This window comes from Triticum aestivum, chromosome 7A (genome assembly GCF_018294505.1).
Source record: "Triticum aestivum cultivar Chinese Spring chromosome 7A, IWGSC CS RefSeq v2.1, whole genome shotgun sequence".
Taxonomy (NCBI): domain Eukaryota; kingdom Viridiplantae; phylum Streptophyta; class Magnoliopsida; order Poales; family Poaceae; genus Triticum; species Triticum aestivum.
Window position 1 is genome coordinate 272,093,017 of NC_057812.1, and position 13,411 is coordinate 272,106,427.

Below are 13,411 nucleotides of genomic sequence, written 5' to 3' on the forward strand. Positions count from 1 at the left end.
CATGTAAAATAATTCTTATTATAAACTTAGGCGGCAGCAGACATGGCCGTATCTAAGGTTAACAATAATGATGCTATATCGTGCGCATCACTCGGGTAACTGCTTTCCTGAAAGCGTTCTGATTAACAAGTAGTATAAGTGCTACTAGTGGCAGAAGATGGATCCGGGAAGAATACAAGACTGACGTACTGACTTGACTGCATGAGCACGAGCCATCAATAACGACACGTACAAATGCTGGAGCAGATGGGGCTTGCAGGATGATTATGGGTTCCCTACTCTCTCTCTCTCCAAAGAAATATCGTGGTAGTCACCACCCAGCACTGCAGGCTTGACTGACTTCCACGGGTTGTCAATGCAGCACCACCCTCTCGCGTCCACCGACGGTCCCAACTCCCAAACGCTGTTGGCAATCAAGCAGCTAGCCTAGCCTAGCCTAGCAGGTCAATGGAGTCAGTCAACACACATATAATTGTGGGCAAACCAAACGGACTAAAAGAAGCCTGCCTGCTTCTTGATTGTTGCCTACTATAACACCTGACCTGACCTCACTCTATTGAAACCCTTTCGTTTATTCTTGACCGCTTTTATAAACCGTGTACCAGAAAGGGGATGAGGGCAGTTAGTCGATCAGTATTTGTTGACGGCCAGATCACTCTTTCTTTCTTTTTTTTCTTTCTTTCTTGTACTAGTATTTTCTTTTCATTTTGAGTAGTTCAGTTATTGACTGGATGAGAAAAGAGTTTTATATAGAATTTGCTTTCTCCAAGGGCGAGGTGAGGTGAGCGAGGTTACATCATGGCGCCATGCATGCGCTGCCAACCGCTACTCCCTAGAATTCCATCGCCTTGCTTCCACCCTTGTCTTGGAAGCGTTGACGACGACAAGCACACCAGTGCCAGATCCGCACACGCACATCATATGGAAAATATGAAGACGATGGGCGACGGGGCCAGCCTTTACAAGTCAACAGACGTTATTTCAGACTAGATTTTTTTCTTTCCAAAAGAGGGAATATCTATTTCAAAGTAGATAGATAGGCGTGGATGGGGACTTGCCGGGTGGCGTGTTTGGCGCATGATCTTTGATCTTGCGTCTGTTGATGTTGGTAACAGCTTTATTCATATGAATGTTTTACATAAGGCCAACTCCAACGCGCGACCTTATCCTGTTCAAGTGCGTCCGTTTGGAATAGAACGGACGAATATTGCGGCCCTACGCGCGACCCCAAATGGACAAATGTCCGGATCCCGTCCATTTTCGACCCATCCCCGGCCCAAATTTGCGCCGAGTTTGGGGTGAAACGGACATCGCGTGGACGGGCTCGACGCACGCCGTTGTCCCCCCGTGGCCCGCCTGTCGGGGACACTAGCAGTCCCTTCGTTTCCAACGCCTCCACCCCCTCTCCCCGCCCCACCCCGCCGTCGGCGCCGCCACTATTCTCCGTCCGCCTCCTCTCTGCGCACCCTCCCGACCGTCCATACCAAACCACGTCTCGACATGGCCACCATCACGCCCGCGCTTTCGCCGTAGTTTTGGCCGTCGATTGGAGGAGATTTGGCCGTCGCCGTCGTGGCCGGTGGCAGAGGGGATACGACCGCCGGCGACGTACCACGGCGGCCAGGGCAGCTTCCGACGAGTGCTCCAGAGCGGCCAGTAGCCGGCCGCCAACCACCCCTGCTGCATCGAGGTGATCTTCACAGCCTCTTTGCCACCACGACTGCAAAGTGTTCGACACTTTGCCCACAAAGGTATGGACAGTGAAGATGATTTTTTCTTCCACCACTTCATTTATTCATCGAACGATTCATCGTCGGATGATGAAGATCTTGTGGTGATTGCACTAGTCGTTCACGACCACATTGAACGGCAGTTTCCAACGAGTGCTCCAGAGCGGCCAATAGCCGGCCGCCAACCACCCCTGCTGTGTCGAGGTGATCATCGCGGCCTCTTTGCCACCACGACTGCAAGGTGTTCGACACTTTGCCCACAAAGGTATGGACAGTGGAGATGAATTTTTCTTCTACCACTTCATTTATTCATCAGACGATTCGTCGCCGGATGATGAAGATCTTGTGGTGGCTGCACTGGTCGTTCACGACCACATTGAACGGCAGCTTCCGACGAGTGCTTCAAAGCGGCCAGTAGCCGGCCACCAACCACCCTTGCTGCATCGAGGTGATCATCACGGCCTCTTTGCCACCACGACTGCAAGGTGTACGACACATTGCCCACAAAGGTATGGACAGTGGAGATGAATTTTTCTTCCACCACTTCATTTATTCATCGGACGATTTATCATCGGATGATGAAGATCTTGTGGTGGCTGCACTGGTCGTTCATGACCACATTGAACGGCACCTTCCGACGAGTGCTCCAGAGCGGCTAGTAGCCGGCCGCCAACCACCCCTGCTACATCGAGGTGATCATCGCGGCCTCTTTGCCACCACGACTACAAGGTGTTCGACACTTTGCCCACAAAGGTATGGGCAGTGGAGATGAATTTTTCTTCCACCACTTCATTATTCATCGGACGATTCGTCGTCGGATGACGAAGATCTTGTGGTGGCTGCACTGATCGTTCACGACCACATTGAACGTCATCTTCCTCGGTACATGGGGTCACTCCCTGGGCGTGCTCCCAACCTGAACCGCAACAGGGAGAGAGGCCACGCCCTGCTCTATGTCGATTACTTTGCGAATACCCCACTCTTCAAGCCGGATAAATTCCATCGTCATTTTCGTATGGCAAGGCATGTGTTCAATCGTATCCGAGAGGGAGTGGTTGCTCATGACCCATACTTCGAGTGCAAGACGGATGCCCTTGACAAGCTTGGATTCTCCTCTTACCAGAAATGCATCGCGGCCATCCTCATGCTTGCATATGGAATTCCAGGCGATCTGGTGGATGAGTATATGCTTATGAGTTATCCCACATGTCTGCTGTCACTGTACAAGTTTTGCAAGGCCGTGGTGGCAGTGTTTGGCCCTGAGTACTTGAGGCAGCCAACTGCCGCTGATACAGAGAGATTGTTGGCGACCAACGCAGCTAGAGGCTTTCCAGGCATGCTTGGCAGCATCGATTTGTATGCACTGGGAGTGGAAGAATTGTCCATTTGCTTGGCAGGGCCAGCACAAGGGGCATGTCAAAGCGTGCACTGTCATATTAGAAGCGGTGGCTTCGCAGGATCTTTGGATATGGCATTCTTTCTTCTGTATGGCAGGTTCTCACAATGATATCAACGTGCTGCAGCGTTCTTCAGTCTTCGCAAGGCTTGCAGAAGGCCAGTCCTCACCTGTCAACTTTGAGATCAACGACCACCAGTACAACAAGGAATACTATCTAGCTGATGGTATATATTCTTAATGGTCAACTTTTGTGAAGACAATCTTGAACCTCCAAGGTGCGAAGAGAAAGAGATTTGCCCAAATGCAAGAGAGTGCTAGAAAGGATGTAGAACGTGCTTTTGGTGTGCTTCAACCCCGACGGGGTATCATTTGAAACCCTGCATTGACATGGGATGAAGGGAAGCTTTGGGAGGTGATGACTGCTTGTGTGATCATGCACAACATGATCGTCGAGGACGAGTGTGATGACAAGATCTTCGACCAAGGATTTGATTATCAAGGTGAAAATGTTGAGCCCCTGCACCAAGAACCGGCCACGTTTGAACAGTTTGTCCAATTTCATCGTGAACTGCGTGATTGGCACACTCATTTGGATCTTCAAAACTTGGTTGAGCACGTGTGGAGTCACATTGGCAACCAATGGATGTATTGGTTCATCATGTTCATTTAAGACAATTTCGATTTGGTTGTAATACTATTTTATTAAAAACAATTTCGATTGGGTTGTAAAACTATTTTTATTTTCAGACAATTAATATTTCAACGTGCAAAATTATTTTGATATGCATATATGGGCATTTTTGGCCGTGGCGGACAGGATTGGGCCAAAAGATGCAGCCGCGCGCTAGGCGCACGGCCACCGCATCCCACGACAGGCCCGGACACGACCTCATTGCCCTATCCAAATGGACAGAATCCGGATAAAGTGGACACCCGTTTGTGATTGTGCGGTGGAGTTGGCCTGCTCTTTCCCGCGTGATGGTTTATGATCCTGCTCATGAGGAATTCAAGATGGATTTTCTTACTGAATTGACTTCCTTATTCCTTATGTAGTAAGATGGTGACTCCTTACCTTACAGGGGAAGGGGTTGACTTTTATATATTTTAGTTCTGCTAAAGCACATCTAGATGTGCCATAAATATTGCACATCTAAATTATATGTTCTTGATCTTATGCGGAGATTCGTGCGATTTTTTTTTTTCATTTCTTGATTGAGTCACTTAGATATGTAATAACTAGGGCACATCTAGACACATCTATCTTTAGAGATATGCACTGAGAAAAATAAGCAAGTTGCTATGTCTCGTGACTCTGATATTTTTAATTCTATTATTCATTCTTATAACTTAGAGAGAGATTCATTTTTCGATAAAGGGTGATTTTATTATCTCAGAATGTAGCATCAAGGGGATACAAAACATTATGAGTAACATACGGCCTCTGCATAACTGAGATGCACACAGGCAAATCCAAAAGTCTGACAAAAAATATGAAATATAAACCGACATATCGGCAACAGTAAAGTCCTATAGACCGACACTATGCCTATGTCCAAGGTGGTGGTGGATCGATCCGGAGGTTATGCTGCCACCCATGTTGGGAAAAAACCTCCGTAGCCACCTGCTCCAACCGCGTACACACCGCCTTGAACAACGATTGGTGCTCCGATCGTTATAGCATAGACCACGTATGAAGCGAGTACGTACAACGGAAAATAACCTACAGAGGAGAAGCATTTTTTCCATTAAAAACCAAATTGTTTCTACATAGCCAGAGCGACCAAATTAAGGCGTACACTCCCACCCTTATAAGCGCTTTAAACCTATTTGGAATACCGTCCAACCAGTGACCAAATATATTGGCAACACTTGTGGGCGGATATAAATTTGACGTTATTTGGATGATTGACCACGTAGAACGTGCAAACTTGCATTGGAAAAAGAGGTGTTTGATTGTCTCGTCATGAGTACAAAAACAACACTTCGTACTCCCTGGCCAGTTGCGTCGTGCGAGGTTGTCTTTGGTCAACACAACTCCCTTACGAAGATATCACATGAAAATTTTCACTTTTAGTGGAATCTTGGACTTCCAAATTTTCTTGTTATTACTCACTGGTACCTCAGAATGTATGAGCGCACGGTACATAGAGTCTACTGTAAAAGACCCTGATGTAGTAAGGTTCCAGCGAAACACATCCCGACCTTGTGTTAGGTTAATCGAATCCAACCGGGACAAAAGATTATGCCATGACATAAGTCTGGGGCCAATCAAATCCCGCCTAAACGAAATGTTCGGCGGGGATGAACTGAGCACGTGCGCAATAGTGTTGTTCTTATTGTGAGCAATGTTATATAAGGCTGGATATTGCTCTCTGAGACTGGCATTGCCTAGCCAGATGTCTTCCCAGAATCGAATCTCCGACCCGTCTTTTATCGCGAAAGACCCAAAGCGAAAGAGATGTTTCTTTGCCGCCATTAGGCCAGCCCAGAAGTGCGAGTCACCAGATTTCCAATATGCCTGGGACACTGCCTTTTGGCCTAGATACTTGTTGCGCAACATGGTTTGCCAAACACCATCCTCAGTAAAAAGTTTGAACAACCATTTACTGAGCAAGGCCTCATTCTTGACCTGTAGGTCATGAATTCCAAGGCCGCCTTGGTCTTTTGGCCTACAAACCATGCTTCATTTGGTCAACCGATATTTTTTCTTTTCTCCATCTCCTTGCCAAAAAAATCTGGATCTAAAATAATCCAATCTTTGTAGGACCCCTTTTGGGAGTTGGAAGAAAGAAAGCATATAGAGAACCATATTTGTGAGAACGGAGTTAATCAAAACCAGCCGTCCTCCAACTGAGAGCAGCTTGCCTTTCCAACTGCTCAATCGTTTCTCTAGACGCTCCTCTACATGCTTCCACTCCGCAATGGTGAGACGCCGATAGTGGATCGGTATTCCCAAATATTTAATCGGGAATTGGCCATGTGCGTAACCAAAGAGGTCAGCATAATCGGCAACCGCCTCAACGGCTTCTCCAAAGCAGAAAAGTTCACTTTTATGGAAGTTAATTTTGAGACCCGACATTTTCTCAAACGCTGAGAGCAAGAGTTTTAGGTTTCGAGCCTTATCTAGGTCATGTTCCATAAAAATAATTGTGTCATCGGCGTATTGCAGAATAGAGAGGCCACCATCCACAAGATGTGGCACTACTCCTTCTATCTGGCCGTCCTGCTTAGCACGCTCAATCAGAATAGCCAATGTGTCAGCAACAATGTTTAGGGGCATGTATACTTGGTCTAAAAAGCAACAGAACCCCACCCTCGAGAAATTAGATAGAATCCTTATGCCTCCAGCCTAGATACATCTTTTCCCTTTAGTGCATGTTGTTAAGTTAGTAAGGGAGTTGTCTGCTCACAATCCTTTGGTTTTGAACTATGGGGTGCAGCTTTCAGGGGATAACAAGACCAGAGGCTTTGGTTTGATTTGGCTTGGTGTTAAAAACAGTGTTCCTTCCCCTTGTTAATAAAAAAAGAAGAAAAGAACTTGAGTAGGAGCTGCTGGTCCTAGAAAGTTTAGAAGAGCTTACTCCTTTAGATGTGGAGGCTTATAATTGTAAAGTGGAAATTCTAATTGAACTCCATGAGCTATATGTTGAGGAGGAGCTACATTAGATTCAGAGTGCTAACAGGGACGAAGCTAGAAAAAGTGGGCACTGGTGTCAACCGCTTCCCAGGCTAAGCCGCTAGCAGAAATTATAGTGGTGCAACAACATAGATAATGGCCGAGAGCGATATAAAAAGCAACAATATGCAGGTGATATTATTATTACATCTAAAAAAATCATACCGAGTAGCGAGTATTGGCTGAGCAAAGTCATAAAATAACACTTCTTTACGTATTCCGGAAATAATAGGCAAAAGGATGACTTTGGAACGTTTCATTTGTAACTTTCTGTAAAGGATGAACAAAAGAACATATTATATTCACAACAATAATAAGAAAGAAATAGTGCAAAAAATAAGTATCGTTAAGAAAAAAATAAAGTGATACGAGACTCACATTTCATAACTTCCCTTCTCGATCTTTCATCTTCTTAAATAGATCAATCACATCGTCATTCGTTATTGTAGAAAATATGTCTTTCTCCACATAGCAAATCAAGTGCTGGTCTAACTGGCCTTGAAGGCCCTGCCACATTACTATCTAGTGCTGGTCGTTTCCCTTTCAACAAAAATTTATCCATATCTTCCTGGTCCTGGGCAAATCAAAGAAAATAAACTAAAAAAATTACTTAGCCAATAGCCATGATGAAATCAATGCACCTGTAGAATCGTAGTCTGTAGACAGTCTAGAGATCGAGAGGCGAGAGAGAAGGTGCAAATTACCTGGGATTGGAAGAGCCAACACTTGCAAATTAAAGATTATGCACTGGCGGACGGTCAGCCGATGTCAACATTCACCCGATGAAACGGTGTCGAGTTCGCCGTCGTTCGTCGCCGATTCGCTGCGGCGGCTGCGGAATTAGGATTCGAGATGAGGAGGCGAAGAGACGAGGGCGTCTGTCTGTTCGCGTACACGTACAGCAGCCGGGTAGCGTACATCGATTAATTGATACATAGTGCGTACGCATTGGGCCTGGCCTTGTATCGTTGTTTGCAGGCTGTTGATTTCTTTTAGAACTTAATGGATTTCATGGGCTAAGGCTTTAGGGATTAGCTGGTCTGCTGCTGGGCTGGGGTCAATGGAATTTTTGAGCTGGGGTCATACGCAGTTTTTGTTAATACTATTAGCTGAAAAGCCAGAAGGAGCTCCGTCCCTGAGTGCTAATGAGAGACGGTTATTACAAGGGGATAATCACTGACTATTTTCTTCGAGTTGCTAATGGTAAAAAAAACATTTATTTGTAGGTTCCTTTGAACAGGTTGAATAAAGTTGAGCATGGTTCCCTAAAAAAAATCCATTACTCCATAATTTGAAGATCATTTTCTTGAAGAGCAACTGAACTATTTATCTGCAAAACATGTGAATGATGCCATCGCCGTTTGTCTTTGTCATGTTTCAGTGCTAAAGAATGCCATCCCCACCGTCTCCAGTCGTTTGCTCCTCGAGACTACAGAGTCCTAGCAAGTTGCAACTCCGGTTTGTGCAAGGATGCCCACGATCCTAGCGCCCACCTGAAGACTCAAACGATTGGATCATTACGACGTAGCCAACCAACAAGTGGCATTGCCTCTGCCAGAATCAGAAGACTTTAACCTCCAGATCAAAGCATCAAGCCAGCTTCCCAGCATAGTATGTTGTACACCGCCTGGGTTCTGGAGCATAATTTAACAATGCATATAAATATTTCACAGAGGATGTTTCCTCCACACACGATTGCATGCAGTTCCTATCAATCAAATCAACAGATATTTTATTTCCGGAAAATGCATAACGCTAATAATTTAGTGCGGCACTGAAACCACCTCCACGATCTTGATGCTCACTTTGACAACTGAAAAGAGCATCGTTATCCAAGGCCGCAATCCCGTTTAAACGGTGTGCCTGAATCTAAACCGTGTTTTCTACCATGAAAATGAAGGCAAAATGTAAGATGGGTATGAGCTATGCTTGCAACACAACGCACTGACGGCATCATCTCCAGCAGTTTCTCCAAATTCACCGAGTCCAAGTTCATCCGCATGGATCCCTCCAGTGATGAATGCAGATGCCATTCCGGCTCCATTTGCGCCTTTGATGTCGTGGTGCAGCGAATCACCTACGGTGATACATTCGTGTGCTTCAACACCTGCTAGGGACATTGCTGATGTATAGATAACCTGAGAAAGCAGCAACAAAGTCAGTACCTGGCGAGAGCCGAGGGACAGTTTCCCACGCAAAAACTTAAATACAGAAAGGGTGATCCTAGAGAAGTCTGTCAAATCAAGTAGGAGTAATAAAGTGCAGTTGCAATCACAAGTTCACAATCTTGTGGGCCATCATAGCGTGAATGCCATTTCAATTATGTATTATGTTTAAGTTGTTGAATCAGTCGTTTAGTCTACAAAGAGTAGACATGTCATGCATTACCTTATCAGGCTTCCCCATCCATTTTACTTCACCACCAAGACTCTCGTATTTTGCTGCCAGAGTGCCTAAAAGAGAAACATTATATTACCACCATCAGTTGGCACTGTAAAAGATGGCCATACTTCTAACATATCTCTTTTTGAAGAAGAAAAGAAGAAAAAATATCTCATGAATCAGAAATAAAGAATGTCCAAATTTATAGTGTAGGATAGGCAAGCAGATACATTCATGAGTTAAAACAACTCTGCTACCTGGTAATGGTTAAACAATCAACATGGCATCAGATATGAAAATCATTAACCCACCAGGCATGACACGCAGGTTTCGAGCTTCAACAGTGACATAATCTGGATTAGCTACCACCATTGGAAGTCGCTTTTGTATACCAAGCACTAGAATCTGCTCAAGCTCCTCAAGACTTCTCGAAAGTGGATCACCAGAAGGTAAACCAAGGGCTTCAGTACCATGGGCTAGTATAAACTCTGCATCGTCAACATTGTTCACAACTTGCAAACCAAGTCCCTAATAGGAGAAAACAAGAAATCATTTGACATGGAATCTTGTAAAAGTGCCTCATAAGTAAGAATGCTTTTTGATATCACATTCTTGTCATTATTAATACTTCTTCATACATGTTAGATGACCTCAGCCATTTGGCAGGAATATATGAGTATGCCACGCCAAATTCAATGCTAATATTCCTTAGAAGAAACAACTGCCAGAGAAAAACAACAGAAGAACAAACCTCCAGAGAAATTGCACCTCGATTGCCCCATGTCAGATGGATACATTTCCTTCCCAGAGCTGCAAACCATGGGTCATCCCTCCTGCGTTTACGAAACCAAATCAGAAGTTTATCTTAAGTTTCTGAGCTACACCAAATAACCACAGAAGTTTATCTTAAGTTTCTGGCCCTTTCAGTCTAGATAGTGTCTAGATCGTGTGTAACCCCATAAAACCCTTACCGGTGAACATTCAAAAAAAAAACCACAGAAGAAATATCAGCATAAAAGGCTTACTTGTCAAGGTACTGATGGGCGAGTTCCCCGCTCGTGATCGCCCCGAGGAAACAAGACGTGTCAAACCCAAGGCTCTGCAGCTTCTCCATGGTTACAGACGACCGCCTCGAGGAATTGCTGATTATCACCATCTTGGCGCCATTCCCAGCGAGCTTCTCCACTGAAACATCCATGCCTCACTTGGCTATCATATCACATTGCAGCACAAAGATGCAGCAGTAAACTGAAGATAAATTACGATGTGTGGACCAACATACATGCCAAAATGGCGCCGGGGTAGGGTTTCTTCCCGTCATGAAGAACGCCGAACTGGTCCAGGAACCATGCCTGCCAGACAAACTCGGCTGTGAACAAATCATAGCAGCAGAGGCAAATGGTATTGGCACTCCTAGCGATAGAAACGACCAGATGTCATTGGCAGAGGAACCAGCTATTCCCCAATTTCTAGCTGAAGTTCCGCAGACAGCATGAACCCTATGCGTAATTTCGTTATCTGAATTAGCAGCGCAATACCAATTCAGGGGATGAGCAAAACGAGAGGCGATTCCGTGTGAGGAGGGTGGGGGCGCGTGGTCGGGGAGCTTGCCTTGAAGCGGCCGGACTCGGCGAGGGGTCGGATCCCGGCCAGCCTCTCGAACACCGGCGTCGGCGCCGATGACATCCTCGTCGCCGCCGCCGCGCGACGAGAGCACTTAATGCTGCGGTAGGTGGAGGCCTGGAGGGTGATGGGCTGTGGGAGAGTGGACACGAGCAGGCAGAGGCGATGGAGGAGCTTGTTCGGAAGGGTAAGGCAACGAGGACGCCAAGCAACCAGGCAGTGGCTGGGCCGAGTAGCAGCCAACGAGCGGCATATACGCCGCGTGACTGCGGCGTCTCGCCGGCCGCCACGGCCATCGTAACAGTGGACACGGATGCAGGCTCGCTGTTTGCAACATTCTTCTTTCTATGACACCGATGCAGTCAGTACTGCGCAATGAATAATTCCCGTCAGACAGAATAGTATTCTCAAATCTGGCAAAATCGCTCAGGTTTTGTTGCAATATAATCCAACTTCACGTAGTATGAACTACTCAGGCTAGTCTGTCCGTGCAAGTAAACAATGTAAACAGCTAGTTTCAGCAAAGCACGTCAGATCGATCACGAAGATCAGAGCACGCACACGACACGGGGTGAAGAACAGTTTCTGCTATTTCGTGATTTGATCCCAAACACTCGGGCAGGGTTTCCAAAACAAAGGTACATTCAGCTATGCTATTACAAAACCGACAAGGTAATAACGGGTCCATTGCTTGTTTGAGGGCACAAGTTGTAGACTGCCTCAGTTCAGCTTCTCTAGTAGCTCGTTGATCTTGTCCCCGCGGTTGCCCGAGTCGCCGCCATCCTTGAAGGGTTTCTTCTTCATCTGCAGCCTCCTCTCCGGACACTTGAGCTTGAAGGGCATGAGAAAGCTCGCCGTTTCTCTGAAGTGCGGCCCGACCGTGGAGATTTCGTGCACGACGTCTTCCAAACATATGACGCCGTGTTCTCCAAGAGCCTGTTTTTCGAGAACCACATACAATGATTACAAAGTGTACATTACAAAATCATCATGAGAGATAATCCAGAGAATAGTTTTGCAGCAGAAATGCGCGTAGCAGTGATGAAGATACAATTAACCTAACTGAAGTGTTTTAGTGTGTCAAATTTGGCGCATCCAAGTCTGGAATACATTGTTATTGGTCCAGAATTGAACCCTGAAGGTATTCAAATTTGTTAGCAATTGTGGAACTGGCTAGATAAAATTAACAGGCACAGATCACTGGTATGCCTTGCTGAGTACTTCCTATGCTTATTATTAGGTTGCCGGCAGGCATGTCAAAGCTTTACTTGAATCGAATGCCTGAACCTCAATCTTCAGACTATGTCATAGAAATTATACCTTTTCGATTAGATCATTGCTGGTCAGGGGGAAAGGCTCCTTGTCGAAATATCCGCGACCCTTCTTGTAAATAAGCTCCTTCACATTCTTCAAATTGGGGAACCTACCGTGACACCAATTAACAACATTCAATCACTGTAAACTACTAGTACAGAACTGGCAAAACAAGCCACACAATGGAGAAAAATATTTCCATTCAGTTATTACCCATAGGTGACGAACGGTCCAACAGCAGCAAGCCTCTTGAGGTTTGCCTCGGTGGCCTTGAGGAACACGCCGGTGAGGACCTGGGTCAGCCGCAGCCTGGCCAAGATCTTCCTGATTTGCGGGTGCAAGTCCGCAGTGCTGCAATCACACGCAAAAAATCCGATGTTAATAATCGCGAGGTACCATCAGCAAGCCAGAGAGGTGGATGCTTCAGGTAGGTAGGCACTGACCCTGGGATGCGGATGGCGAAGAGCAGCTTGGCGTCGATGGCCTCGGCGGGGCGCAGCTTCCGGACCTTGAGGCGCATGCGCATCCGCAGGAAGTCGAGCTCCTTGTTGCGGAACTCCTTGACGAAGTCCTCGGGGCGCTTGATGGCGCCCTTGGCGTCGTGGCGGCGGCGCTGCCTCTTGGCCGCCTTGCGCTCCCGGTTCTTGGTGGCCCACTCCTCGTTGTCCTTCCTCTTCTTGAGGACCGTCTCCCGCACGAACGGCAGCTGCTGCGTCCCCTCCTCCTCCGCCATGGCCGGCGGCGCGGGGCTCTCCTGGCGCGTGGTGGCTAGGCGGCGGCGGAGGCGAACGGGGGGCGGCGGTCGGGGAGGGTTTGGGAAGAGGCTTGACGATATTTCGCTGCTGGGGTCTTAAGGTCTTGCAGTCCTTAGTGGGCTGGGCTTAAGGGCCGACCATACGATACTTACTGGGTTTCAATTTGAGGAAGCCCAGTTGGGTGAGAACAGGAATATTTTTGGCAGGTGCTTGTCCGTCCTCCCCGTTCCGTTTGGGGTCGGGTCGCAGTCGTACAAAACCTTCTTTGCTCTCGTTCGTGGTCCAAGCCTAACCCTAGCCGTCACCCCCTTTCTTCCTCGCACGCGAACCCTCCCGGCAGATATCAGCCGGGCGCTAGGGGGCGGAGGGAGACGTCCGTCGCGAGCTTCCTGCGCGCTCTTCTCTCCCCTGTGACCCGGCTGCCGACGGCCGGCGCGCGCGCGGAAGGTTCTCCTCCCCGCGGACCCCCCCCCATAAAAGGTACAGTACTGTAGTTTATGTTCGTGCTGCCGGTGATCTCGCAAAGGACTCA

At 47.1% G+C, this 13,411-nt stretch overlaps 3 protein-coding genes and 1 long non-coding RNA gene across 4 annotated transcripts in view; 1 reads left to right on the plus strand and 3 right to left on the minus strand.

Moving 5' to 3' along the window:
- Positions 1 to 4,663: 4,663 nt before the first annotated feature.
- On the minus strand, positions 4,664 to 7,690 carry LOC123147505 (uncharacterized). Its single transcript, XR_006473214.1, has 4 exons — positions 7,510 to 7,690; positions 7,184 to 7,379; positions 6,971 to 7,075; positions 4,664 to 4,849 (listed from the first exon to the last, which is right to left on the minus strand). It is a non-coding gene; the product is annotated as an uncharacterized lncRNA (long non-coding RNA).
- Positions 7,691 to 8,514: 824 nt separating this feature from the next.
- Positions 8,515 to 11,063, minus strand: LOC123152151 (uncharacterized). The gene is made up of 7 exons (XM_044571771.1): positions 10,799 to 11,063; positions 10,470 to 10,539; positions 10,213 to 10,372; positions 9,939 to 10,020; positions 9,499 to 9,715; positions 9,194 to 9,258; positions 8,515 to 8,943 (listed from the first exon to the last, which is right to left on the minus strand). Exons 1-7 carry the CDS (start codon positions 10,871 to 10,873, stop codon positions 8,689 to 8,691), a joined length of 924 nt encoding a protein of 307 aa, XP_044427706.1. The 5' UTR covers positions 10,874 to 11,063; the 3' UTR covers positions 8,515 to 8,688.
- Positions 11,064 to 11,382: 319 nt separating this feature from the next.
- On the minus strand, positions 11,383 to 12,953 carry LOC123152152 (60S ribosomal protein L7-2). The gene is made up of 4 exons (XM_044571772.1): positions 12,568 to 12,953; positions 12,338 to 12,475; positions 12,131 to 12,233; positions 11,383 to 11,746 (listed from the first exon to the last, which is right to left on the minus strand). The coding sequence occupies exons 1-4, from the start codon at positions 12,855 to 12,857 to the stop codon at positions 11,531 to 11,533; spliced, it is 747 nt and encodes a 248-aa protein (XP_044427707.1). The 5' UTR covers positions 12,858 to 12,953; the 3' UTR covers positions 11,383 to 11,530.
- Positions 12,954 to 13,111: 158 nt separating this feature from the next.
- LOC123152149 (methionine aminopeptidase 2B) overlaps positions 13,112 to 13,411 on the plus strand; it is a 4,495-nt gene continuing 4,195 nt past the window's right edge. Inside the window, exon 1 of the mRNA XM_044571770.1 lies at positions 13,112 to 13,359. The gene's annotated coding sequence lies outside the window, so the exon portion shown is untranslated. The remainder of the gene's footprint in view (positions 13,360 to 13,411) is intronic.

Excerpts from the sequence above, each read along its gene's own strand:
- LOC123152151 (XM_044571771.1), bottom strand. The coding sequence starts at position 10,873 with ATGTCATCGGCGCCGACGCCGGTGTTCGAGAGGCTGGCCGGGATCCGA. Across the intron at positions 10,540-10,798 it reads CCGAGTCCGGCCGCTTCAAG|GCATGGTTCCTGGACCAGTT; the intron begins GCAAGCTCCCCG and ends TTTGTCTGGCAG. Across the intron at positions 9,716-9,938 it reads GAGGTGCAATTTCTCTGGAG|GGACTTGGTTTGCAAGTTGT; the intron begins GTTTGTTCTTCT and ends TTCTCCTATTAG.
- LOC123152152 (XM_044571772.1), bottom strand. The coding sequence starts at position 12,857 with ATGGCGGAGGAGGAGGGGACGCAGCAGCTGCCGTTCGTGCGGGAGACG. Across the intron at positions 12,476-12,567 it reads TTCGCCATCCGCATCCCAGG|CACTGCGGACTTGCACCCGC; the intron begins GTCAGTGCCTAC and ends GTGTGATTGCAG. Across the intron at positions 12,234-12,337 it reads GGACCGTTCGTCACCTATGG|GTTCCCCAATTTGAAGAATG; the intron begins GTAATAACTGAA and ends GTGTCACGGTAG.